The 27399-nt window shown below is 39.5% G+C and overlaps 2 protein-coding genes across 16 annotated transcripts in view; one reads left to right on the top strand and one right to left on the bottom strand.

The window, feature by feature from the left end:
• zranb3 (zinc finger, RAN-binding domain containing 3) overlaps nt 1-21991 on the bottom strand; it is a 98841-nt gene extending 76850 nt beyond the window's left edge. For 3 of the 5 annotated variants that reach the window (XM_008428541.2, XM_008428547.2, XM_008428534.2), the window contains exons 1-5: nt 15786-16050; nt 14794-14954; nt 8447-8465; nt 8036-8214; nt 1762-1993 (exon numbers count right to left, since the gene is read on the bottom strand). In XM_008428541.2, coding sequence (XP_008426763.1) covers nt 1762-1993; nt 8036-8214; nt 8447-8465; nt 14794-14933 — 570 coding nt within the window. In that variant the 5' untranslated portion in view covers nt 14934-14954; nt 15786-16050. Of the gene's footprint in view, nt 1-1761; nt 1994-8035; nt 8215-8446; nt 8466-14793; nt 14955-15785; nt 16051-16274; nt 16294-21172 lie in introns of those variants that run through there. The other 2 variants (XM_008428572.2, XM_008428564.2) reach the window with 2 other exon arrangements.
• The window catches only part of LOC103476270 (R3H domain-containing protein 1-like), a 41624-nt gene continuing 30384 nt past the window's right edge, over nt 16160-27399 (top strand). For 2 of the 11 annotated variants that reach the window (XM_017310588.1, XM_017310580.1), the window contains exons 1-2: nt 19185-19579; nt 23902-24034. The gene's annotated coding sequence lies outside the window, so the exon portion shown is untranslated. Of the gene's footprint in view, nt 16249-19181; nt 19580-23901; nt 24039-27399 lie in introns of those variants that run through there. The other 9 variants (XM_017310598.1, XM_017310590.1, XM_017310597.1 and 6 more) reach the window with 7 other exon arrangements.

Raw genomic sequence — 27399 nt, 5'->3', positions numbered from 1 at the left:
TTACCTTGCAATTAATTAGACGCTTGAATTCATCGGTTAATTATCGTCAAGTTTTTCCCAAAGAGAAAATAGTCGCCAAAATCTGATGTCAGCGCTAAATATTTGATTCAACAGCTGATTATTAACTCATTTTTATCTTTTGCTTAGCAGTCAAAGATTTACTCTGTTAGCGTTGCTAATACTATTCCACTGAAGAAACAAAAACATTAAAGAACATTACTCAGGTGGTGGTGGCAGCATCATGTTGTTATGATGCTATAGAGATGCTGCAACATAATTTACATCTCATTAAAACCAAAATATGTTCCTGTTTAAACAAGAAAGGTTAAAAAAACAATAAAACGACACAACTTGATGTTTGATCGTCGTCTAGAGAAAACAGAGTCAGAGGAAGCCGCTTTATTCTTTTTTCAAGAAGTCATAATCTCATTATAACGACATATAAAACATAATATAACTAAAAACATTCTAAGGATTTACGTATTTCCTCACTTTCACAATTAAACACACATTTTTCTCATATAATGACTAAGATTTGCCATATTTTTTTAATAAATGTTGGAGAGTAGCCTGCTTTTAGTTTTTAACATGATTGAAGCAGCAGCTGGCTAAAGTTAGAAGAAATGTAAATATGAAAATGTTAAAATATTTGTTATTATTATACAGTACATAGATAACTGTTAAAGTTATCTATGCACATAAGAGTTTTTTTTATTGGTTTTAGACCCAATTGATTATTTAGGGTATTTAGGGTGAAACAAAAAAGAGCTGATCTAGAGGCAAAATAAAAAAGTAACGCTAACCTGGTAAAAAGACAGTGCTAATCATAGTGAAAAAACAAGCAGATGAATGAGAATTTATATCCTCTTTTTGGATGCAATTTCACCCTGAAAACTGGAAAAATTTTAAAGGCCAACTAAAAGAATTAGATAATTGTTTTTGTCCTTTTTTCACTTATTACAAAAACCTAAAAAGAAGTATTTAATTAAAAATAATTAATTCCAAACCCGTAACAACATAAACTTAAACACAACAAGATGCTAGAGGAAAGGAAAACATCCCATTATTGGTGAATGTTTTGCTACTCTACTGTCTTCACGCTGGATATGGGAACGATTTTCAATTCCCAAAGTCTTCTTTAATTTCCACAGCAGCGATGATGGAATATGGCTGTAATCTACGATACACCTGCAACATAACATATATAACAATGGCATAATAAATCATTATGGAGAGTGGAACGGCTTGGCTCAGCCTCTCTCCAAACACAGAGGTCCTGTGAATAGCCCCTTCTTATTGTTTCTAAATTCAATAGTTCCACCCCTCCTCTCCCCCTCGTGCTTCTTTTATTACTTGTCTCATTTATTGCAGCGCCGTGTCTGTTCATATCGGGCTTTGTAAATGAAGTTTTTGCAACAAAGGTTATTGAAATAAGACCACAGGATCCAGAAGGATGAGTGACGCCCGAGAGAGTTAATTGGCTTTTCGAACATTAGATCAGAGCAAGTTACCATGGCGATCTACCTTTGCGCAAAGATAAATTTGAGCTGACCTAATGCTGAGTCCCATCCTGAGCATGAGAATTTCCTGTATCTGTCCACGCTGTTTTTTTATCCATCAAAAAATATAGACGCGTTTCAAGGAGTCTGCAATCTGCAGGGTCTGTTTCATCTTTTGGGTTAAAAAAAGCATGCTCCATTTAAATCTGTACTCTTCCCTCAAGAGGCATCATTAAAATTTCATTCCATCAACTCTGATTACCTCTTCGGGTCGACCCAGAGCGGGGGTACCGGTGAGCAGGATGGCCCGCTTTGCACTCTGAATGAGAGGGACCAGGATCTTGGTCCTCGCTGCGTTCCTCGATTTGAGGTAATGAGACTCGTCCACCACGACTACAGCGAACCGCTGCCTGCTAAGAGCCTCCACCAGGGGGCGTGCGTCTGTGGTGAGCAGCCCGTAACCCAGCACTGTCACTTTACTGCTGCTGATATCCCTGCGGAAGCACACACACACCCACACGCACACACACACACACACACACACGCATGCACACACACACACGGATGCACACGCATACACACACACACACACACACACAGAGACAGTTCATAAACTATTAGCAACACCAAAAGCCTGATCAAAAATAGGCAAAAAATAAAGATTATTGTTAGGTAATGCATACATTTTTTTAAATATAGTATTTAGTTCTTGTATTTATTAGATATGATTAATTAGGTTGTCAAACCATTTTTTTATTAAAAATAGAAAGCAAAGAATTAAACTAAAACTAGCTTAGTTAAGTTAGCATCTAGCTAACTTAACTAAGCTAGCTAGCAAATTTATTTGACCTTATTTTGGCTTAAAAGCTGTTTTGTATGATAAAAATGTCATTCTTTACATAAAATTGTACAGTAATCCCCTTGTATAATTAGAAGAAAAATGGAAGAAACACTAGGATAATAATAAATCTTAATGTTAGGTATCATTATGTAAAACATCGCCTTGACCTTGTATTACCGGTTACATGATATATTCAAAATTAACCTCACCAGTTCTATGTTGAAATACCAAATTAGGTGATATGAAAAATTAAGTGCCATATTTATATTATTTTTGATGTTATTTTATGACTCTTTAGTTACTTTCTGCTAAGCTATGCTAACATTAGCCACATAAAGAAACTAGCACATGTTGTTTTGCCATTTAGCTCATACTAGTTTTGTTTCATATGTTATTACAAGACGACAAAACAAAAATAATTAACATCTAAATACCTGTGTATGGAATATCTCACTTTTCAATGTAAAATGGTGGTAAAGGCGTGAAGTTGTACCAACATCAAAATATTTTTTTGTTGTTGTAAAATTAGCAAAGATTTGACAAAAAGACACAAACATAAAACTCTGATACAACTTAATTGGTTGTTATAGGGAGCTTCAATTTGCTATGTTGTAAAAGTTTGGTTTTTGTAAAACTGCTAATTTAAGCTACGTAAAACAAATGAGCCTCTCATTTCTTACTGTAATGAAAAATCAAAATAAACTAATTGAAAATTTAAAAAGGCATATCTTTAAATGATACTGTTTCATGCATAATTAATAGTAGACACAAAAAACAAGGCAATCACTTAAATTATTCATTAAGACAGAAAAAAATAGATTACCAACTAAACACAAGATGGATGCTTTGCTAGCAGAGGGGTAGCTGCTAGTATGAGGGCTAAAAGTAGATTTAGAGTTAATTACATGTTATAAAATGCATTTTACACAATTAATTTAGATTTCTAGTTGGTATGTCTTAATTTTTATTAAAAAAAAGAGTAATGGAGAAGACAGAAATTGGAGATGATGCTGAAGATTTTCTCTAATTTGCACTTTACGGAAAAGAATGTTGCTTTTGACATTAATGATATTGAGCATTTATGTCTAATTAAAATGTTGCTATTTAAGGAAATGGCTGCAACCTACAACCAGCTTCAATCAAATACATTTTGAACATCTGTTCTCATGGGTTTATTATTTCGGCAACTGGGCCTCCAGCTCAAATTATTTAACAAAAACTGTTGTAACGAGGTGTTTAGCCACCGACTTCTTCAGGCAAACTTTTCGTACATCCCTTCTTTAGCTCTTCAAACATAATATATTACAATTTCTGTTCATCCAAACTCATATGCTATGCAACGTAAACACAGAGGCACCGTCTCAGGTAAACAAACAAACACACAGGTGACTTTCAGCAGCATGAAAATCAGCGATGATCTGAAATAAATCATGAAGGCTCCACGCGTCGAGAAGGCTTTAATTCTTTCACGTCGCTGCATGTTTCTGAGCCGAAACGCCGGAATAAGACGCCACTGATGTTCTACAAAAGCACAAGTCAGTCAAAGCACCACGTTAGGAGAAGCTGCATAATTTTTTTTCTTCTTCTTGCCTCCGTGTTCAGTCATTAACACATCCAGTTCAAGGACACATTTTCCCCAGAAGGCGTTCACAACCTCTTTGCACCTCATCTGTGATGTGAGGTGGGGAGTCCCCCCCACCGGCTCCCCCACCTCCACCCCTCCATGTGACAAATATAGAAACTTTGTATCATTCAAAAACTTCAAAAAGCAGGAAGAACAAGGGGAAAGTTGAGATGATAAGAGAGACATGTTTCCATGCAAAAAAAAATACAAAAAAACCCATCAGTCCACAATGCAAACCTGAATAAACAGTCATGGAAATGAGGGCCGTTTCCCAAGGACAGCATTTTTTCCCTCCTCCAGGAAAACTTTCAGCTCTTGTTCAATATTGCAGGCGTCGCCTTGACATGATTTGTCTGTCAGCGCTGTCAAGCATTGGCCCCTGCTGGCTCCTGACATAGAGGGACACTCTGAGATTAATTTATCGGCCCCACCTCCGCTGTCCATCACATCGCCTCGGTTTCCCAAAAACGTTTGCGTTATTTTATTTTTTTAAAATCTTTATTACATCTCTTTAGGGTAAATTATTACTGCTTGCAAGAGCTGAAGCAGAACATATCAGCCTCTGCCAGGCAGACTGTTATAAGGGCAACCTTCCCTTAAGCTCAAATAATAGCTGTAACCTTTCACTTTCATAAGGAATATCTGGAACACTTATGAGACTGTGCACCCTGCTGCCCTGTATGGGTGTGTTCACCGCCTCTCATTTCACATTTAAGACATGCTGCCGCCTCAAACTTCAATATATTTTCTTTGTATTTTATGAGAGAGGGAAAAACAAGGCATGAAGTGGAAGTAAAGGGCGTGATTTTCAAGATTATTTACAAATAAGAAACTGAAAAGTGTCTTTTCATCACCACGTGTGTCAAACTCGAGGTCCTTGGGCCAAATCCGGCCTGCCGTAGCTCTTTATGTGGCCCTCTATTCTAGACTAAACAGTAACGTTGCTTAAATACTATGCTACCAATCAAATCAATGCAGTTTTTATCTGTTTACTAACAAATTATATCAATCAGACCCTCCAGTTTCTTGATAATTATTGTGAAAATTCACAGAAAATCAACAAATTACTGCACTTTTTTTGCGCCAATACATAATTGGGAGTTAAAAACTTTCTTACTTTTTCTAAGCAGCTGCCTCAGCCTCAATTGATGTCAGATTATAATCCAGGATTTATACCTGGAGTGTCAAACTCATTTTGGTTTAGGCCAAATCAAACTCATGAATCCACTTAAAGGGCCGGTTGTGCCAGAATATATTTATAAAGTTCACAAACTGTTAAAATATCAATGAATCCTTAAAATTAGATAATATTATTGAACATATTTTCAGTCCCTCCAGGATTTTGTGACACTTTTAAATTTTTTGCAATAAAAATTGTGTTTGTGGTTCTAATTTGGAAATATTTGCACTTTTATTAGTACATTCTGGCACAATCGGCCCTTTAAGAGCTTCATGATCTCAAGTTTGTGGTTGTAAATGGACAACAACCAGGGGTTGAAGTTAATTTAGTTAAATTTTGTCTACACAATACATTTAAAATAATGTTAGAAATTTTTTAGCAGTACATTAATGTCAATATTTCTTTAAAGGAAATGACTTTCGGTCAGTTTTAATCAACAGCATATTTATGACACCAATGGGCTCAACTCCAAGAAATGAAGGAATAAATGATTACTAAGAGGATGGATTTGAATTTAGATAGAGTAGAAAACGTCATTAACATATAATAAATTAAACTGAGGGTTTTCAGGAACAATAAGAGAAAGATAATCCAGACAAATGCATCCTGAATGTGACACTGCTGCTGCAGCTCTTAGTGACGCAGCAGAATGCAGAAGCCTGCTGCAGAAAACCCGGTAATTAAAATTCACTCCAGGAACACAAAGTACCGTCAACATTTACTCCTACCTGTAAGCAAGAGAGCGACTTAATCCACAGCATCTCTGATCGCCTTGGATTTAATTTAATGTTTTGTTGCTGAGTTTCTTAAATTTATGCATGAAAGTGTTCTCAAACATAATAATAATATCAGAGGAAAGAAATTAAATTGACTTGTAAAAAGTTTTACTTTTAGATCAGCACTGCAAAAACGCAAAATCTTACCAAGCATTTTTTAGTTTTTATTACACTTAAAATAAGAAAAAACTAACTTAAAGTAAGTTTTATTTAGTAAATAATTACTTAAAATTTATGAAAAAGTTCTAGTTTCATTGGCAGATAAATTAACTTATAACATGGGGAAAATGACTTGTTGTAAAAGAAATAATCTGCTAACGGAACCAGTACTTTTTCATCAATATTAAGGAATTGTTTACTAAATAAAACTTACTTCTAAGTTAGTTTTTATTATTTTAAGGGTAATAAGATATTTTCACTAAAAACTAAACCAAAATACTTGTTAGGATTTTGTGTTTTTGCAGTTGAAAGGGGCCTGTTTAGTTTGTTTAGTTGCCATATGAAACAGTTTTTTGTTCAGCTGGTGGTTCATATAATTTATAAAAAATGAATATAAATCAGTCATCCAAATAGTATTTCACAACCCTGAATTCTCTTTTTTGTTGATGATGTTTCAACTTCTAAAAAAAGACGGGTACTTCTCTCATCATTTATTGTTATTATAAGGGTTTGGATTAATTGTGACAAAAATAAATTCCATTTAATAATGTCTGAAAACCCCCAAAAAACTAATTGTATTGTCTGAATTTGCTATTTTCACTCTTTTTTTTTTCGCCTGTTGGTTTCAATAAAAATCAAAGAATATTATTAAATTCAGTTTCCATGTGTAGTTTGTTGATAAGAATCATACTTTTTAAATGATTTTTATGTCATTGGTGTCCTGAAGAAGCTACTTTTTAAGAGCGATATTTGCATTAGTGGAGTTTTGACTACAATCACTGCCATACAGTTACCAAAAAAGTCACTATTTACAGTAATAACTTTTCCTATAAATGCCCCAAAATATAGTGATAAAATTTTAAGTCAAATTATGAAATCAGGTCTACAAAATACAAACTGTTTTAACTTTATTCTGCACACAAAATATTTTTATGTAACTCTGCTTCTATTTGAGAAAACAACTGAAAATGTTTTAGCATTTGTAATGTTTTTTAAAGCATTTGGAACCAAAGTGAATTGAGAAGTGTAACACACACACTAGACAGCATATCACTCCCATACAGATAAAGTTTTCTACATTAAAGACAGTTTTTTGTTAGGTATTAAATGAAAAAGAAGCTCTGGGGATGGAGATAAATGCATTAATATTCATGAAAATGTTGCTGTGTGTGCTTATGTTAATTTGACAAAGCAACGCATCGAGATTCATTGAGATGCACCTTCAGATGCATGGAGCCATTAACATTCATTAATCATTCACACCTCTAATACTCATCAGGTGGCTTGTGACACAAAATGTAATTTAATTAAAGTTGCAGCCTAATGCATAGCAGAACAGAAACCGCCGGCTTTGATTGTTCCCGTGGATTTCTGCAAAGAAAACGGAGTGGAAGGACGATCTGCATCACATGTGTCAAACTCAAGGCCAGTTTGATTCTGTTAAAACATTAAGACTGCTTAAATTTCATGTTTTCAATCAAATTAATGCAGTTTTTGTCTGTTTATTGCCAAATCATATCAATCAGTCCCTCCAGTTTCTTGAGAATTGTTGTGGAATTTCGCGCAAAATGAACAAATCTCTGCACTTTTTTGCAGATTATTCTCAAAAATTGTCAAAAACTTTCTTACTTGTACTAAACAGCTGCCTTAGCTTTAATTAATTTCACATTATAATCCATGATGTACAGAGAGTAATAAAATGTTGCATTTATCGCCATAAAAAAAGCCCAAATATTGCAAATACTACAAACACTTTGATTTTCACTGCAAAAAAAATCACAAAAAACAATCGCAAAATTCTTTAGGGACTGAAAAGATGTTAAAAATTACTTGATTTTAAGAATTCATTAATATTTTTAACAGTTTAACACCTTTATCGATACATTCTGGCACAACCGAGCATTCATGATCTTCATTTGACCCAAAACGAAAATGAGTTTGACCCCCCTGACCTACATGATGTGGCTCTTGCTCTCCACCAAGCTGACGTCTCCGGGCTGCAGCTCTGGGATCCACCTCTCCAGCTCCTCGATCCAGGGATATTTGAGAGAGGAGGGCACCACCACCAGGAGGGGCCACTCCGCTCTGTAAGCGCACGCCACTGCGATGGCCTGGACCGTCTTCCCCAAGCCCATCTGGGGAAGGGAAAACAAGTCAATCGCAAAGGGAAGCCCTCTGCGGCAAATTGCATGTGACGGCTGAGCTCATGTGAGGCCCAGGAGTAATAAGGTCTCACAATGATTCTAGTGTCAAAAGCGATTAGGCACGTGGGACTGCAGCAGAGAGCTGACAAACTCATCTGGAAGGCTGCAGGTTCATTTTTTAGGGGGGTGGGAAAGTAGATTTTCCAAACAGCAGTGTACTTACCTCATCGGCAATCATACATCTGGAAAACAAAGAAAACACAGAGGCTAAATTAGTCTGGCTTTAATAATTTACAGCTGAAGACAACAGTCTGTGTAGCGTGAGGGTTCTGCGATCCAATAGGACCGGCTGTCTGGTTCGCCTCTTCTCTTGGATGTACCACAAATCTGTCACTAGTAATTTGGGTCTGTGCTGCTATGCTACTTAAGCTTGAGCGCCATTCAATATTTATACCACTGCTTCAGCTGGATAATTCTGTGTTTTTTAGGAGAGCATCTTCTTTTTGAGTCTATTTCACTCATTTCTGTTTTATTATAGGAAGACGTTTTCATAATTCTGTTTAAATAAGCAGTATATATCTGGAAAAAATACTTGCGCAAATCATTATTTAATCTCTGTTTGTGATCAAAACACAGCGAAGGACACAAGAATCACAGAAAGTCATAAAAAAACATTCCATACAAATAATTCCAACATTCCAAAATAATTTCTGGATTTTCACAGAGTTTCCATATCTGCATTACGCTGGTAATATGTTTGTAGAAGGAAAATAACCCATGGTTTCAGCCATTTTTACAAAAAAAAAAACCCAAAGATAGTTTGGATGGAGAGCTATAATTTACAAGATTTGATGTTTTGTAATGGACTTATGTCTGAACTTTAAGTAAAATTTTTAATGTATAACTATTTACACTACATATTAACTAAAAGCTTCAGTATAGGGGTGCAAATAATCAACCACCTTACGATTAATTGTTCAGTAGATTAAAATGATTTCCAATCTAATAATGTCCTTTTAAACTGTCTTTTGGTGATGTAGTTTGGTCTCCATCGAGCAGAGGGCGCTGGTGGTCGTCCTTAAGCAGAGTCAGTTGATACAGAAATAAAGATGGTGGAGCCATAACGGAATGGGAAAGAGAAACAGTCCAAACAGAGTCCAATGTGGGATGGAAGAGGCACTTTATGCGGTTCGGTTTAGAAATATAAACATACAATAATAAAAACATACATATTTCATTATTTTTATCTTTCATTTTTTGCTTCAGCAACCTAAGAGGTTCCTATTTTATAAACGTATCTAAGTTTAATAATGTGAGAAAATCAACATTTTCTGTTTATTCAGTCACTATTTAATACAGCTTTAATTTAAATTTAAGAATTTTGTAGCTCTTTATGTTATAATCAATAGTATATTTATGAAATTAATTACTGTCGGGCTTCTTGCTACATGAGAAAGTTTTTATGAAAATGGACTCAATCATCGATAAGTTGCATCCTTACTTCACTCTGTCATAACTTCACCTCACTTTTACTCAGATAAAACAGTCACTGATTTCTTCACTGCCAGTTTTCTCTCCTCCTACATGAAAGGCTGAAAGTTAAAGAGGATGTTTGTGATCCAATGTGCTTGAGCGGCCAGTAAACTGCCAAGCAGAACACTATGAAGAACAATGAAAGCGCGACACGGTCATCAGCTGAAGTCGTCCCTGTGGAAAATATGCAGCGCAGATCAACCTCTGCTTCTCTGTCCAGTGGGCCTGAGCCCATTGTCATGACCTTCCTTTTTATTTTTTTTTTTCCTCTCCATAAATGCTCCCAACATTGTGTCACCAGCAGCGGTGCAACAGAGCACCTCTGAATACCTCAGACTGAGTCGCTCATTATTCTCTCTCGTCCTCCTCCTCGTCTTCCTCCTCCCATCTCCGCCCCATTTCTCTCTTTCAGCTGAGGAACATGATTAATGTGCACCTTGCCACTGGTGGTTTTTCTAATTGCCAACACACCGGCTCAGTCAGCGCAATGCACAAACACACACACAAGTGCGCACGCACACACACTCCAGGTCCCGTATGTGTGTGAAAAGTGCATACAAAAGGCATATAAAGTGGAAACACACACTGATACCAACTCTTCTGAGACGGCGCATACATATATGTAGCTGCGCGCACACACAGACACACAACCCCGGGAGGGAGTGTGGCTGGGGCAGGTGCTTGCCATTTCTCAACACATTAATCATCCTCCTTTAAATAACCTGAGTGTCGTCTTGACGGTTTGAGACTGCGAGCGCACTGCGGAGCTGTTGCCTGACGACGGCACGCGCCAAGTCGCAGCATCTTTCTAATGTTATCTCCGAAACCCACGAGCCGCAAAGTGTCAGGAAACGGGCTCCGCTGCCTCCCAAGCTGGCCGCGCTGATTTGATGGCTCTGACCTCTATGCGGTGATGTGTTGTGCGGACCCATGTCTAACCCCAATTTTCCAGCCAAGGTAAAAAAAAAAGGCTCTCCTCTGGAGGACTGGACCTGTGGTGATCTCTGCCGAGTGTGGGATGCCGGACAAAAGGCTGACTCCATGTTTGGACCCACTCTGATATCGCACGCGTTCAGGGTTCAGAGTGAAGTCCAAAGATTCACAAAGATCTGAGCAGAAAACCTTACAGGGTTTTAATGGTGTGTAAAAGAAAAAGTTGGTTATTGTGTGCCGAAACTCATTAGCTGCATCTTCCTTTCTTCATACTCTAAGACAACATTTGCTCAAGGATCAAGTTTTCCGCTTGTTTAACTTTAATAAGCTTGATATTTAAATAAAGTACATTCTTAGATTATGTTTCAAGCTATTCGCAAACAACAGAAACAGACAGTAGGCATCTAAAAAAAGATTATATTACATCAGTGATGACCTGCTAACATTGAAGATATGTTATTTTTTTTTACATTGTAAGTAAATGCAGTTATGATACTCCAATGTATAAAATCTATCCATTAGAGCCCATTTTGTTTGACAAAAATGTACTTTCTGCAACCGGAAACCATATTTGGGCAAAAAGGCGGGGTTTAAAACGCAGCTGATTTGATGAATATGTTGTTACTGTAAAGAGAAAAATTGCTTTACAATCGAGATCTACTCCAAAATGTTCAATAATCAGAGTAAATTAATCTAGCTACACGAGTCAGAATGAAATGAAAAAGAGATCTGCTTGTGTTATAAAACGAGCTTTAAGTAACCATCATCAAGCATTACCTTCCTCTTCATCACTGTAGATGTAACAATACGGTTGCATAATGGTCTTGATGCATTGTGTAAATGTTTAATCATACATCTTGTTCTTTTGTTTTTACCACAGTACATTAAAGAACTTAAAGGCTCGGTAATGATGCATTCACTTGAGAAATACATATTTCTACAAATGCTAAGTGAACATATTTTTCTAACTCCCACTTTTTTTGCGATATGCATTAAGTGCCTCTAAATAAAATAATTCTTCTCTCTAATGCACAATACGGGCCCAGTAGGCTCTAACATTTATTTATGATGCATAGCTTCTCTATAAACCTCTTCTTAATGTCCTGGATGGATACTGTCCAAATATTGTTAGCTTGCCTATTAAGGCTTCGGGTAATTTATGGTGAGTAAAATTTTTCATGCCGTTTAACAGAATCCATCTCCTGCTGTCTACACAAGACCAAAAAAAATCCTATTATAATAAAAAAAAACATTACAAGTTTCATGCCTTATTAGGAAGGAATGAAATTTAGTGTTAGGAAAGTAAATACTGTAAGTGAGGCAGTGAGGCACCTTGAGAATATCATAGAGATGTTTTCCTATTTACAATATTAGAGCGATTCTACTGCAGGTGATAAATGACCCAGATTACAGCGAAGATGTTCTACAAATGAAACCGACTCTTAAAATGGATAATGTAATAATAAAGTGTTTCAGGAGGTTGAGCTTTATGTTTTCACCATTATGTCTATCACAGAACATCAAACTTAACACATCAACTCAAAAGGAAGGAGGTATTAGTGGACCTTTATTAGTTAACATCCCCCAAATTTAGTTTTTATCTCTATTATTCCATTTATCTAAAGTCGTCTTGCACCGGTTTGATCTGGCATTTGTTTCTCATTAGATCAAAAGTTTCTTTCAAAAATGAGATACTGCTACTTTGTCCTTTGTTATTGTTTATGTAAAATTTATTGAGTTTGAGTTTATTTGATTTGAAAAACTGCCTTAAAGCACAACATTTTCCCTTCTAGCTTCCCGTTCAATCTTTGCATTAAATAATTGACAAAAAAAAACTTATTTAAATGAAGATTAAGAATATAAAACCCACAACTTTTCAAATCTTGAAAAGTTTTGGTTTTTCATGTCTGTGTCTTTAAATCCAAATTTCTACTACATTATTGAATTGGCTAATTTGTTTGTTTCCTGTTGTTTTATACCAATGCGTCAGCTCATATCCTCCAAAAAGAGGCAAATGTACACATCAGCTGTTATACATGACAAAATATTTAAAAGAAAAAAGTTTTTAATAATTATGTTGTTTTACAACAATGTTGTTTTGAGCCACATATTAAAGCTGCAAAAGAGCGAGAGAGAGCAAGGCTTAGCTGTACTATAGTCGTCTGTTAACGTTTGTCTGGCATCGGAAAATGTTGGATTAAAAAAAATGTATCCGCCGAATCCAACTTTTATATCTTAAAAGCTGATAAATATTGCCAGACCACCCAAAATTAAGGAAATCTGGACTGATTTTTTTATGTACCTGTACTTGAGTTACAGTTCTCATAGGGAAACTAGAAATAGCAAAAAAAAATCTGCAGATTTAAGATCAGAAAACGGCCTCAAATTTTGTTTTTGGCACATCTTTACAAGACAAAAAAATGTTTGTAGAAGAAAGGAAAATAGCTTTACCCAACAATTAAGCATTTTTTTTATTACCAATCATGTAAAAAAAAAAAAAAATTCAGAATGAATTGTTAAAGATACTAAAGAAAACAGATGTTTGTATAATCTTTTTTTGTTTGAAGGATGAAGATATTAATATTATGGCATACCTAAAAGGGCTACAGAAGCTATTTGTTTTTATTATCATCTACATTTTATCACCAACCAACTTGTATTTAAATTACAAGTTGGCGATAACTTAGCATTTGCCGAAATATGTATTTACAACTTATTGTTCCTTCTGTTCCTATTAGCCTCCTTAGCCTAAAGGACTGAACTGGGAAGCTCAATACAGATTCTATGTTAGGAATAATATTTCATATGATACCACAAAATTTGATGCAAACGAAGAGTATTGATCTATCACCACATTAGCAACTCCCTCCCTGCTCAACAGAAGAGCAGCTTAGAAAAATATGCTTCATCAAATATCTGGCTTCAAGCTAAGTCAGAAAAAAACCCATCTTAATGGATTGTTTTAGTATCAAACTTCGGTTCAACTTTTTCAAACAATTCAATCAACAACGGCTTTGTTTTTTTCTTTGTTTTTTATTGTCGCGCCGAGCCACATATTTTACACATTCCACGCCGTTTATCTCCATAAAACTCACTCGCCCTCCCACACAAGCCGATCCAACGGGATCCGCAAGTATTTTGAATTTGCGACTACATTTTTATGTTTTGCTTCGGTACACTTGAAGCTCTCTGGATGTGGAGAGAGACACAATGGCTGCGAGAGGGGAAAAAAAAACATCCACCCACGGATCCTCCTACGCTGGTAGATATCTTACATCAGTATATGATGTGCAGTGCATTTCAGGAGCTATTTTATGACAGGCTGCCATTTATTTCTCAGCTGTCAACTTGTCATGTCTACTGTACCTTCATTTCAGGTGGCGATATCCTGTATTTTCAAGAAATCTTCAAACCCCTCCCTTCTTAAAAACCCAGCAAGTTTACAGCTCCACTAAATTGTTGTCGGTTCGGTATAAATATGCTCTTTCTGCAAGAAATTCTGCTGATCATCAGCTTTAGTTTTCGCCTCTGTATGAAGATAATGAAGCGGTCACACTTCTGTTATTAACTTAATTGCTGTCATTCTAGTTAAAATCAATCAATTCAGCTGTTTTTGATGCAGCACACCTCAAAAACAAACATTAAAAAAGCTATTTTTAATGCATATTAATGTCGGTTACCATTGTCTAATCATTATGTTTAGATGAAGCACTGTGCCTTTTAAGACAATATCTATTTGTTCCCTGCAGTCACACTAATGCCAACCAAGCAAGGTAGCGCTCTGCACTGTGCAGAGAGCAAATTGACCCCTGACCTGTCCGTGCCAGAAAGCGCAGCCTTCCAGTGTTCCTAAATCAATACGGCTGCTCAGCGCCAGCAGCATCCCTCGGATTTGCTCCCTGTGGGTTGACCCTCCGCCCAACTGGAGCGGAGGATGAAATGAACAAGTCCTGCTGTGGTAGTGCAGCTTATGCTGAATGCAGGAAAACACTGAGAACCTGAACGCCGAGGCTGGTTTTGCAAACAAAGTGAGGACTCGTCCGAGCATTATGCACAGCTCCCTAACTAGCTGTCCTGAAGAATCCAGAGGATGAAGTCGCTCACCGTCCATTCTTAGACAAAGCGAACTCCACTCCCTCCCTTTGAAAAGGCATCAGGCGTTGCAGAAGCTTGGGAGGAAGTCCTGACAGTTGCTGCGACCATCTTGTGTCACAGTCAGATTTCTGTGGGTCACTCTCATCCATTACTGGCAGTAGATTTAAAATCTAGAAGACACAAGCAGACTAATTTCAATGTCAGACAAAGTTAACCTGAGTAATTACATAATGCAGTTTTTAAATCATGATTTCATTTATTAAAGATGGAAAAAAAATATTTCCAAACTAACATGTAACTAACAGATGAGATTTAATATCTTGTTACATCAGATATTAAATCTGATTAATCACATTTTGGTATCGCTGAGTATGATTTCACTACCAGGTTTTGATGTGAACTTAAATCAAATTGTTATTCTTAGGCACAGCTAAAGACATTATAGCAACTATTTCAAAATATTCAACAGTACAAGTCTTCAATTATCACAATAAATTTCTGACTAATTTATATTATAATCATTTCAGGACTGGGCTACTGCAGGAACCAACATAAATCTCTCTTCACACAAAATCTAAACTATTCTTTTTACTGTTGAGTCATGTCAAATGTGATCAGGATTTAGACAAAATGCACAGGCCAAAATCAGATCTACATATTGAAATTAGAAATTAGGTCTGTAATAAAAATATATCACTTCAGGACCCAGCAGCTGATTTTTCACGACTCAAAAGGGGCACCCGACCCCACGATTGGGAACCAACCAGCGTTCTATTCAGAGTTTGAGCATTAACTATGGTTTGTTAACGTTAATAAATGCATAGTAAATAAAATACCAACTTAGAAGTCACGCAATATTTTTTTTTTTTACAGTTACAGATTTTGTAAAGAATACAGCATGTTTTTGTTTACATATATATATTCAGTTCTGCAAGTCAAGCCGAGCTCTAAAAGATTTCTAAAGGGTGGTTTACAAGCAATTCTTCGATTACATAACTTACCAGGCTTAAGACAACATTATTGGCTTTCTCGATTAAAAAGTAAAACAAAACGTTGCAGTAAATGTGTGGACTCAAGCGAAACAGTTTCGCGGTAGCTTCAACTCACACTCCGTTTACGTCACTGCCGTCGTAAAGTATCTTCTTACGACACAGCTCAACTGAAAACTGTAAGCAACTTCCATTCACTTTTTAAAAAAATTCGAAACAAGTGACGTTATTAGAAAAAAAAAAGATACGTCCACTCCACGCTTGCTACCATACTGTAAGTGAGGGAAAAAAAGAAAGCAAAACTTGTTTTACGGCAAGACGTGACATATTTTGAACAACGTGCGTGTGCAGCGTGAGGAACTGACGCACAGGCAGCTTGCTGGCCGCTGGATCCTCCTTTACTCCGCCACAAACAGTAGCTACTTCACCATCGGTAGGGAACAACGGCTGCTTCACCGAGTGTAAACCAAAGCGGGTAAGGCAACATTAAAAGATACCTACAGCATCCTGCCACACACTTTAGTTGTTAATAATGATATATTTATATCATTATAAAGTCCTGAAACCGGAGCTGGTTAGCAAGAAGCAGGTCTAGTGTGTGCTGTGTGACACCTCAGGGCGCCGGTGTTTGGCCGTTAGCACGCCGCGGTGCCAGGTAAGGATCGTTAGCTTAGCCCCGACATCCACCAACGCCAAAATGGTGCACGCTGTATATGAAAGAAACACCTCGAAACTAAAATTGCACACGTGTCCAAAACGGTGATGAACTATATTGACATTCCTTCTGGAAAACCAAACTGCAGTTATGAAATAATATATTATATTTCAGCAACTTTTAGGCCTGCTTCGACTCTGTCTCCCTCCTTAGTTGCTGCATTGCTGTTTGAGTCCGTTTCAGAAATATGGCTGTACTTAACCTTTTTAGCTGCTTGGACAGATGCTACGTTCCCCGAAATGTTGTCACACACCTATACAGGGAAAGAAAACCTCATACAAATCTGTGTTTCTTTTAACTTGTTCAGGACAGAGAGAAAATGTAATTGTCATGGGATTTAATGGAGGTTGGTGGTGTTGAAATTGCTGTTTTGGATCAGCCTTTATGTGTAGCATAACAGCAGTAATTGACTACTTAATTAGAAAGTGAGCATTAACAACTTGTTTTTTGAACAGGTGAAGGAATCAGAAATATAACCTAGAGGGACGACCAAATACAAATAGGGTGTAGGCATTGGCCAATAAAAATAAACAAAAATGATTTAATGCATTAAATATTAAGTTTTGTGTGTTGTACTGTAATGGTGATCTTTGTTGTTTTGGTTTGAATACGTAAAATATTTGGTGGGGGAGGGGGATTGGGACGCACCTTCTTTCAGCCATCTGACTGGTAGTGTGCAGCAACAGTTCAGGGAGGAGTGTTGTTGAACTATTCTTAGAAACCATAACCTTTTAGAAACAGAGATTCTCAAATTATAAACAAAGATTCTAGTTTTTAAGCATAAAAACCATTACTATTGCTTATCTGTTATTATTTTCGGGAATAGCGCCTGAATAGCAACCTTTGGTTTCCCCCAGTGTATTATTTTCCTGGCAGGCAACCAGGCTTTAATTCTGCCCCCATCAGGCTTAGCATTGTTTATCTTCCAATAGCACTTAATTATCAAGTGATATTTTCAAATTTCCTGTCAACTTTAAAAAAAATGTAACTCAAAAACATGACGGGATGCTGGATGAATGACTGCCCAAGCGCCCAACCACCGGGCTTAGCAAGTTTTCTGGGGGGAAACCTTGCAGCCACAGACCTATAGAAGCTTATTGCTCACATTTGAATTTAGAAGTGAACCAGAGTTTGTGGAGTTAGTCGTATCTGTAAGTCTTAAAAAAATAAAAGACAGATTAGTACAGCTTCATTACAGACATCATTTTAATGTTGGCCAGTAAAAGGTGGCTTAAAGTGAATCTTTATCCTCTTCATGGGCCATAAATCAAAAATCCAATAACCCAAATTTATACTTGCTTAAAAAGGAAGCTATAATTGCTATCAAGCAGATGCACCAACCCTGATAATTATTGCCTCATTGAGTTTGCAGAAATTGACAGAGACGGCTATAAGAGCCCAAGAGTTGCCACCAATGAGGCTAAGCGTCATGATGGGATCATTTTTATTGCACCACCAGCACTGTATATAGCATTCACTGAAGATATTTTACCACAAGTGGCATCAATATAAGCAATTATTCCACCCATGTTGAGTGCACTATTAAAATGTGCTAAATCATAGCTCAAATGGCCTCCTGTGATTGTGTGCAATCTGTAGAACAGCCCCTGCTAAAGCTTGAAATAAATGCTAATAATCGCTTGCCCCAACAGCTTTGCCCCGTGGCCGCCCAACCCGTTGCTGCCGCGGCTGGGTTGACCACTCATTCCGCAGGTTAGAGCGAATTTACCGCCGATGACATTATCACATATTGAGGTTGAGGTTGCCGTGTAATAGCTTTCACCAAAGATGTGGCCCCTGATGACTAAATTATTCATCGCCTCCCTTGGAGGAAGGGGGGGGATATCTCCTGGCTCTAATATTTGGTTGTGTGAGGGGAGCTAGGCCCATTAAATAATTCATCCGCCTGTCCATAAATTGTTTGTCCAATTGCTGACCTTTTCACGGGATTAAGAAAGCCCAATAATAAATTCTTCCGAGACCTGGCATAACGAAAGGTACAATTACGAGGCAGGGTTGGATCGGATCGTTTGTCGCAGCCTGGATGTCGGTTGCTAAGTGACAGCAGGAACTTTTTCCGCCCACTGTGTTTCGCCGTTAAAGTCGGCGTGGCTGAAAGGGACGAAAACAATCACATCATGGCAGTCTAGACTTGGACCTGTTTGTGACTCGCCACGTCTTTTGACAGCTTGTCAGTAAGTCACCGACGAGAACGCTTAGGGAAGTGGAGCTGCTTTCGCCGCTGCGCATATTTGTTTTTTCCCACACAATAAGCAATCGGCTTTCTTTTAATTTTCCTATATTTAAATGTAGATTTAGAGGAAATGTGGGGGTGTTGCATTTCAGGTGTTGGCTGTCTGAGTGTGGAAAAGCAGGGTGCCAGCTTTAATGGGAAGGTAGCCCACGGAACAGCTCGGCCGCGCAGCAGCCAACGCCTCCCCATCGACTCTCCACCTGGTCGTGGCGCACCTAGCTGGCTCACTACATCTCCTTGTCCTTTTTGCTTTCCCGTTGCCTCTTTTTCTCCGCCTGCCTCTCTCTCCTCCCACCCTGACGGTTTCTCCCCTTTTCTTCCTCTAAGTCTCCTTCAATCCATCCCATGTCCCCGGCTGGCCTCGCCTCCACCTCCTCTCTCTGCCTCCCACCCCCATCTTAAAGCAGAGTAGCTAATGAAGAGCCCCATTTAGGTAGCGACTTTGGTTCAGTCGGCGCTCCGTATCTCCGGCCGGCCCTCGGCTACAGCGACTGGCTGCTGGCGCTCTGACATCACACGGGCCAGCTGTTGATTTGGCTCTGTCTCCAAGGCTGGCTGGCTTGATGGGTTGTGGCAGGTAGACTTGTGCTCTTCCTCCCTCCCTCCGTCCCTCCCTGCTCTCTCTCTTTGTGACGCCCACTCCTCCCCTCGTTGTCTCCCACTACACTCTCCTCTCCTCCGTCTTCTGCTCGCACTCAGTCGAGCAGGAGTGCAGGAGGCAGCAGGCGGCTGGGAGGCGACTCCAGCCTCCTCTCCAGCAGATTGCGCCTCCCGTACGATGGAAACTAAACGGTTGCACGGCAGACGGGATGGAGGGCAGAGCTGCCGGGCACGCAGGTATGACCTGCCAGGCTCAGATATTGACCTTGCATGCTTTACTTGACGCAAACATTTCTGTGTCATCCTTCTTCTTGCCAACTTCCAAGTTTTTGCCAAAAATTTATTTTGATCGGCTGTATAAGTTGCTGGTTTGTGCAGAGTGAAGCATTGGTGTTGTGGTGTTTTGTTTTTTTTATTCACTCTGGCGCATTGAAATTTCTTGGCTAGTTTGCAAGCGGGTGCATCTGCTTTCCATTAGCAGGATAATTAACCAAGATCAGCAAATAAGAGGCTTCGCTCTGCATTGTTCCGCAGCCAAGCTCATCCTCGTGTCTCTCCTGGTTTTCCCATGTTTGTTCTGCAGGTGTTGTCTGCAAATTGACTTTTAATGACTCTCTCTTCTCGTCTCCGAAGAGCTCTGTGGGGTTAAAAACTGCTAGACTTGCATGTCAGGTTTTTTTTTTCTGTTTATTGTTTCTGCTCTAATTGCCCAGATTGATATTCCCTGGAAGCTCTGTTATGGGATAGATAATGGATTACCTACATGCTCTGCTGTGGATTTAATTTATTAGGGCTGCCTGCACCTTTGCTGCAAGATGCAACCTGAAGGCAGAGCGAGCAGCACAATTAGGGGCTCATTTGGGCCCGTTTCCCCCACAACCCCTATTACGAACAAGTTTCCCTTTGGCTGAGTCGCTCTGAAACTGAAGAGAGCCGAGTATGAAAGTGATATCATTTCCCCAGCTCTACCCTAATCGTTTCTCCCCAGTTGGCGCTTTTCCTTTGCGTTGCAATTAGCAGAAATGGTCGGAAAATGGGAGATTAGTTACTCAGTTAGGCAAAACGCCGAAATCAATTTTATTGCAGCGCCACGTCTGCAAACCAGCATTAGGAAGCTAATTAACTGTTTATTTGAGCCCTGATTTTATTAGTCTTGGTCCGCGTCATGCAATCTGCAGAAGCCACGTTACTCTGAAAATTTTTTTTTTTTTTTGTTGTTGTGGTTTTTGATATACACCCTGTGAAGCGGTCAGAGATCAGAGCTGGTCAGTTTTCACTCAAGCTGTTCTAATTGGTGAATATTTGGTTAAATGCATCAAAATGAAGAAAATCTGCCTGTTTTTTGTTTATGAATGATTCAGGAAACTTGTATTTTGAACTTTTTGAGTTGAATAGAAATCAGAAAACAGTTGGGGACTTAATTTGGTTTAATGTACTTTTTTTCTATTATTCAGAACTGCTGCCTTTATCAAAGGATATTTTTCCTATTTATTTTATGCTTTAATACAAAAGAGTCCTGATCAAACCTCAAAGAAATCCTGAAATCAGTATCAGCTAGAGGAACTCCTGATTGGGGCATCTGCACTTTTAAAGGGGCAGTCTATGAAAAATGTAAGGTTTTTCTTTGTTGAATTTCTGGTGGTTGAATGTAAAGTTTGTTTAAAAAGTCGCTTGTTGTTTCTCATACCAATCTACTGAATCAATCTCCTCCTGTTGAGTTATTTTCCTCCCTTTTTTCTCTCTCTCTTCTTTATCACGCCCGACTGTTTTGCTCACAAAGGTTAAGGCTCACTCCTTTCTACCCTCCTGTTCTTTCTTTTATCAACTCACCTTTTCGCTCTCCACTGAGAATAGAATCAGGGCAGATAGAGGAAGGGTATCGAGGGTCCTCCAGCTCAAGCGGAGCTGGTTATCGCCTCCGATCCACGCATAGCTGAGCAGAAAAGAGCAGGGAGAAGCGGAGGTGTGGGAGGGAAAGGTCAGCTCTTAGAGGAGAGAGAGAGATGTGCAGTGGGGAAGGAAAATAAGTAGTGGAGTGTGCAAGAGGCTCTTGAGCTCTTCAGAGTGATGGAGAAATTTCTCACTAGTTTTGTAGTTGAACAGAAGAGCCCTGGTGTTTGATTAATTTAGCTCAGCTGATGGCTGCACTCGCACCAAATTACAAACCAAATTTGACCCCGACGCTGCACGGCGGCCAGACCCACCGCTCCTTGGGCATGATTTATCTCCTTTCAGATTGCAATTAATCATTTTTATATTGGCCGCATCGTGCATATTTGCATTTCAATGCGGCCACGAATGCGCGTTTAACTGGATAGCAGAGTTTTTGACGCATCTCGCTGTTGCGCAAGGCTGCCGGCGTGACACCGAGCGGTGCCTCTTTAAGGGTGCTGCACTCTGCGGTGATTTTAATACCAACGAGCCACTCCCTGTCAGCCCCAGCACAATGCCAGACGGCGCTGTGGCAGACAGCGCGCCTCCGCTACAAGTTCACCTCCGCGTGAGATTGTGAGTAGGCTTTTGCAGCGCGAGAGCTTGTTGGGAGCTGTTGATCTCCTGTCAAACGGGGGGAGATGCTTCCCTGCTTCCTTGTCTTGTGTGTCAAAAATTTTTTTTTTTAAACAAGGGGATTGGGGTACATTATTAAACACACACACACACACACACACACACACACACACACACACACACACACACACACACACACACACAAAGAGGCTCAGTGTGAAGTCCTGCAGCCATCCGGCTAAGCCTAGGCTGCACCGTCTGCTCAGAAAACCTGGAGCGCCGGCAGTCAGACTTGACCGCGCCGCTGTCGGAAGGACTTTCACACTCTTAAGTGATGTAGGACGGCGCAGTAACGCAGGAAAAAAGGTTTCAACATATTTCCATTTCAGACACAGCTGACATTACTTCACATTGCAACGCAAGAGTGCATACAGTTTCCCACTCTAGGTAGTTTTTAGGAAGTGCTAGGTGCTTTCCAATGATGGAGCACCTACAAAGGGGGTGGGGCTCTTTATTCTGGCGTAGTTTTGGGAGGAGGGGGGTTTGCATAAAGATCAGGAACATGCCGAGATGGAGATCGGCCACGCAGACGGAGGCCAAGAAAGGAGAATATAAATGTAGGGATTCTGATGATGAGCTGGAGCAATTCATTTATTCATTCGCTTCTGGGGTTTATTAGACTACGATGTATTGTAAACGGCAATAAAATAGATTTGATTTGTTTCACCCTTAATCTGATGTTTGTGACAGATCCACCACTTTTAATCAGAAGTAAGCAAAACTGGGTCAATATGAATCATTTTTTAGCGTGTAACTATCAGTCCAATAAGTAAAACTGGGCAGATATTAGTGACCAATGTTTACTTCCATCTTGTTGCTGTTGGTGTTTTGGGTTGGAAGGGGGTTGGTCACATGTTCAAGTCACGTGATGCCGATGCAGCACAGGATTATGGGAGTGTTTAGTTAGAGCAGAAAAGCAATGCAGGTGGTGTAATTTTCAGATCGGTTCATTCCTATTAAATCGGATTATTCCCATTTACACATTAAAAGACGTCCCTTATGCTTGAGTTTTTTTAATTAATTTTGCTTCAGTGTTCATGTTGGTTTGTGTTTGGGTTGTGAATGATGGTAGGTTATGTTTTTGATGCACTTAACCAATAGAGAGAGGGAAGTGGGGAAGTGGGAGGGGTCAGTGATCACGGCTAAGCAGATTCTGATCTCTGTTGGTACGTTTCTAGTCATAACGTCAAACTTTTGTAACACAAATGTTGAGCAGTGTTAATAAATTACATATTTGACAATTGACTAAAGGTGGAAACTGCAAAAGTTTCCTGTTCATTTATTGCATCTAATTAAATTCTTGTCGTTTTGTTTGCAAACAATGTTTACATCAGTCCTGTTTTTCTGAGTTTAACAGTAAAAATCAAGTAAAGTTTAGAGACGTATTTAATAGATTGATTGCTGGTAAAAATGTAGTAAACCCTCCGTTTTTTAATCTTAATTTCCTTCCTATCACAGAACCTGGAGAATTGTTTTTCCTTTCGTCTTTTATTCCCTACAACAAATCCGTATCGTCCAGAACAACCTGATTGGTGCGTCTCCACTCATTCTGTTGGTCCCAGATGTCTGCCTCCCTCTGCCAGCGCATTGTTGGATGTGAAAAGGAAGAGATATTGTCTGCTAGACAAAATGAAATTTATGTGCCACCCACTGGCAGTAATGTTATCTTTACCCATTGCTTTCTGAATGTCTGCATGCTTGGTTTTTCCAAGGTTGGCAGGGGGGGCCTTCTCCTGTTGCCTCGGCAGCGCTCCCCAATCTCTGTGCTCATCCATTATTTATGGTGCGGCGGCACGCACAGGCCCAGAAATAAACACTCGCCACCACTTTTCCCTTTTCCTCCCGCCTCCGACACGCGAATCCTCCAGAGCTGCTGACACCCTGACCGCTGTCAGTCCGCCTGAACTCGGTGACAGCGCTGCGGCTGACCTCTGACTCCAGCACCCCGACACTAACCCCTCCCTTCCCTCCCTCGTCGTTCTCGGTTGCAGGTCGGCAGGGGTCATGAGGGTGTCGGAGGCCCCGCTCGCTGTGCAGAGCAGCTGAAGCAGACATGGGCAAAGAAGTCTTGGAGGGCATCGGAAGGCTCGGCAACAGCTGCATCCACCACTGGCTACACAACAAGTAGGTGTGCTCCTTATTTCACTCATACAAGACCAGTCAGTTAGTTAGGATGACCTCACTAAAATTAGTTTATTTTTAGAAGAAAGCTCATCTTCATACCTTGACTCAAATGTCTTTAAAAGCTATTTTTGAGGGAAATGCTAACCCAAACCAACCTTTAAAAGTAAATGTCACAGCATTTTTGTTCAGTTTGACGAGGCACACCCACGGCTGATTCTGCCTCCCCCTTTAGAACCAATAAAGTCACTTAAACAGAACCTGCCAGACAACATGAAGTAGTCTAAAAGATCTCAAAAAGCAACACAGATACTACCATATTCTCAAGAATTTCAGGAACTGTCCAGAACTGACATCTATGAGTCTGTAAAACCACAGAATTATTCACAATTAGTCCTAAAATCTCACAAAAGGCCCATTGAGAAGGTCACAAAAAAAAACCTAATCGACATCTAAAACACTTCAGGCCTCATTTGCATCATTTGAGGCCAGTAATCAGGATTCACCAATAGGAAAGTGAGATAGCCTTGATCAGATTTTGACCAAAATGAACACAGAAGTCTGTCTCTCTGTCTGTGGCAGTTGTGTGATAGTCCTTAGCTGCCCTGCTGCTTCAGAACCTGAACAAATTCATCTAATTTCCATAAAACCACGAACAATGCCCACCAACCAGTTTGTGATCAGAGCGCTTGAGTTAAACCAGTGATCTGAGATGAAATACGCATATTGGTGTCATCATCACTGTGTGTGAGTGACGGCATTTAATTATTGAGACACTGTTCACATTAATAATAATAAAAGAAGGCCGCCTTCTCCTCTGCATCAGCAGTTTAGACCATTCATGTAAACTCCAGCAGCGCATCAAGTGAGATATTGGAGAACTTTTTACGCAATATGGCAGAAATGTAAGGCTGATAGGGTTCTGGCATGCTGCATTATGTGAAGTCACTCAAATCAGTAAAAGCACCTCGTCATTTCATCACATGAATAACAGCCGACAACAAATTGAGAAAGTGCTGCTGCCTTATTTTATGCACCTTGTCTCTGTTGGTGTGACTAAAAGAATTACTAAATGAAAAATAGGACTTTTGTCTAAGTATTAGAAACAAACAAGCAGCCTTCTTTTTTTTTAAGTTTGCAGTGCTCCTTTACCACCTTGTTGTCCTACTGCTATCTGCAGAAAAACACAGCTCTGTCAGAAACAACCAATCAGAGCCAGGAGGCAGGTCTTCACACTTTAGTACACTCAGGCTAGTTAACATGGCCACCAGTGATGATGGATAAATACTTTTCCTGTAGCAATAAGTTGTTCCTGAGGTTGATTGGCAGCTCTAAGACCCTCCTCCTGTTTCTGATCAGTTGTTTTTTTGTCACTGTCAGGAAATTGTGATAGTTTGAGCAGATATCTAGAAAGATATCATGATCGAAGGTTTTCGATCATGATTCACTGCAGCTTTGAATCATGATCGAAAACCTTATAAAATTGTTCCAACCCATCACTGCTTGTTGGCACAAGGAGAAGTGTTTAAAAGATTTGTTTTAGGACTAACATTGCGTGTCCAGAGGAGGTTTAAAAGTGAAATATCACCAAAAGCCTATTGCAAAGTAGAACAGACAGTTATGCAATTCTTGAGTGCACTCTACGCTTTCTAAAGGACAAATAAAAAATGGCAGGCGGTTGACTATATAAAGTGTTCTAAGGTAAGTATGACGAATCAAACTACTTCAGATCAAGCACATCATGTACTCTTGACACACTCGATTGGCTCAAATCTAAGAATGATCCACACAGGCAGCGGGTTCATCATCCATAATGCATCATTACAGAGCTGCAGGAGCCCATAAATGTGTATACTTTCATGTTTAAAAGAAATCATGGCGAAGTCTCCTTTCAGTCCTCACTCATGAGAGATCAGCTCGCCGCTCGCTAAATTCCTTAATGCAACGCTGCGGACCAGATAATGATCCGTATTACTTATGCAGTCAGAACATCAGGGATTCTAAACAGGCCTGCACTGCAATTACCACAGCCGGGAGAGACGAGACGGCGAAATGCGAATACATCAAACACCTGAAGCCAAATTTAGTGTAATGCTCTTCTCCCCTGATAAAACGCGTTCGGAGAAATGAAGTATTCGGCGAGGGACAAAATGGCAATCCATCACGAGCCCTGCTCTCAAAAATATCTGTCCAGTGTTGCAAATTTTCAACTCCAGAGACTTCACTCATCAAAGTGTCAATGGCAGACTCTAAATATTCAGCAACGCGTGCCACGCTCTAGAGTATTGAGCTGTTTTTTTGTTTCTTTCTTCAGAATGTAAAAATAATGTAAAGCAGCAAGCCGGCGCTGCTTTTGTCAAAACCTCTGACAGGTCATTGAATTTCAACATCTGACTCTGGAGCGCCGCGGCAAATTTCAGCTAACCTCTTAGCCTCTGGTGGCACCGGGTTAGCATTGCGCGCGCGTTGGCAGAGGCGCTCCAGAGAGCCCTCGGAAGAAGTCAATTACACTGACATAGAGGAATTGGATACCGCCTCTGTGAAGGCGGGCAGTCCCACTCGCCAGCTCAGCTCTTTTGGGGGGGAAGAGATAAAACAATCAAGTCCTATCCAGCCGCTTTGCTGCTCAGCCATCAGATAGGGAAATGACTCTGATCAGTGACACCCAAATGGGTTAAGGGTCCTTCTGATTGGTTGAAGGCCGGATGACACACACACTCAGCAGGATCACGTACGCATCAAAGCGCAACGTAAGCGCTTTCATGTGTGAATTGGGTTCTAATGTGCAAAGTGACTCTGAAGAGCACCATTTCTAATTAACCTATTAATCATAGCTCTCATGTACCAGATGTCTGCCCTCCCCTTTTGTGCATCTGTGTGTATGTTCTCCCCTGCATGGGGCCGGCACTAAAAGAGCAGATCAGCAGGATGAGCTCACACCAGGACTTCAACAAAAGGGGAAGGTCGTGGTGTTGCACGGAGGAATCAAATGCGAGTCCGAGAACGGCGCAAGGCGTTTTCTGCTGGCTAATCAGCGGCCATGTTGTTCTTTTTGGAAACCCTGCTGAGTTTAAAGCTCGACGTCTTCTACTGGCGAAATATCAGAGCAGCTGACGGAATTACTTGAAATTATTTAAGTAGTTCCTAATTGTTATGACAGACACTATTAGTACATTTAGAAGATATGATGAGCTAGGGGAAATTTTTACATAAAAGTAAAACAAAAATATAGAATTATCATTTTTCTTGTTGCAATTGTTGCTAGGCATTGTGGCAGGAATGGTAGCATTAGAAGCTTTAATTTATCAATTTAATATTTTCCTTTTATTCATTTTAATGCTAATGGCTTTAGCAAGAACATATATATA

Source organism: Poecilia reticulata, linkage group LG2, assembly GCF_000633615.1.
Source record: "Poecilia reticulata strain Guanapo linkage group LG2, Guppy_female_1.0+MT, whole genome shotgun sequence".
Lineage (NCBI taxonomy): Eukaryota > Metazoa > Chordata > Actinopteri > Cyprinodontiformes > Poeciliidae > Poecilia > Poecilia reticulata.
This window is presented reverse-complemented; position numbering and strand designations above follow the sequence as displayed.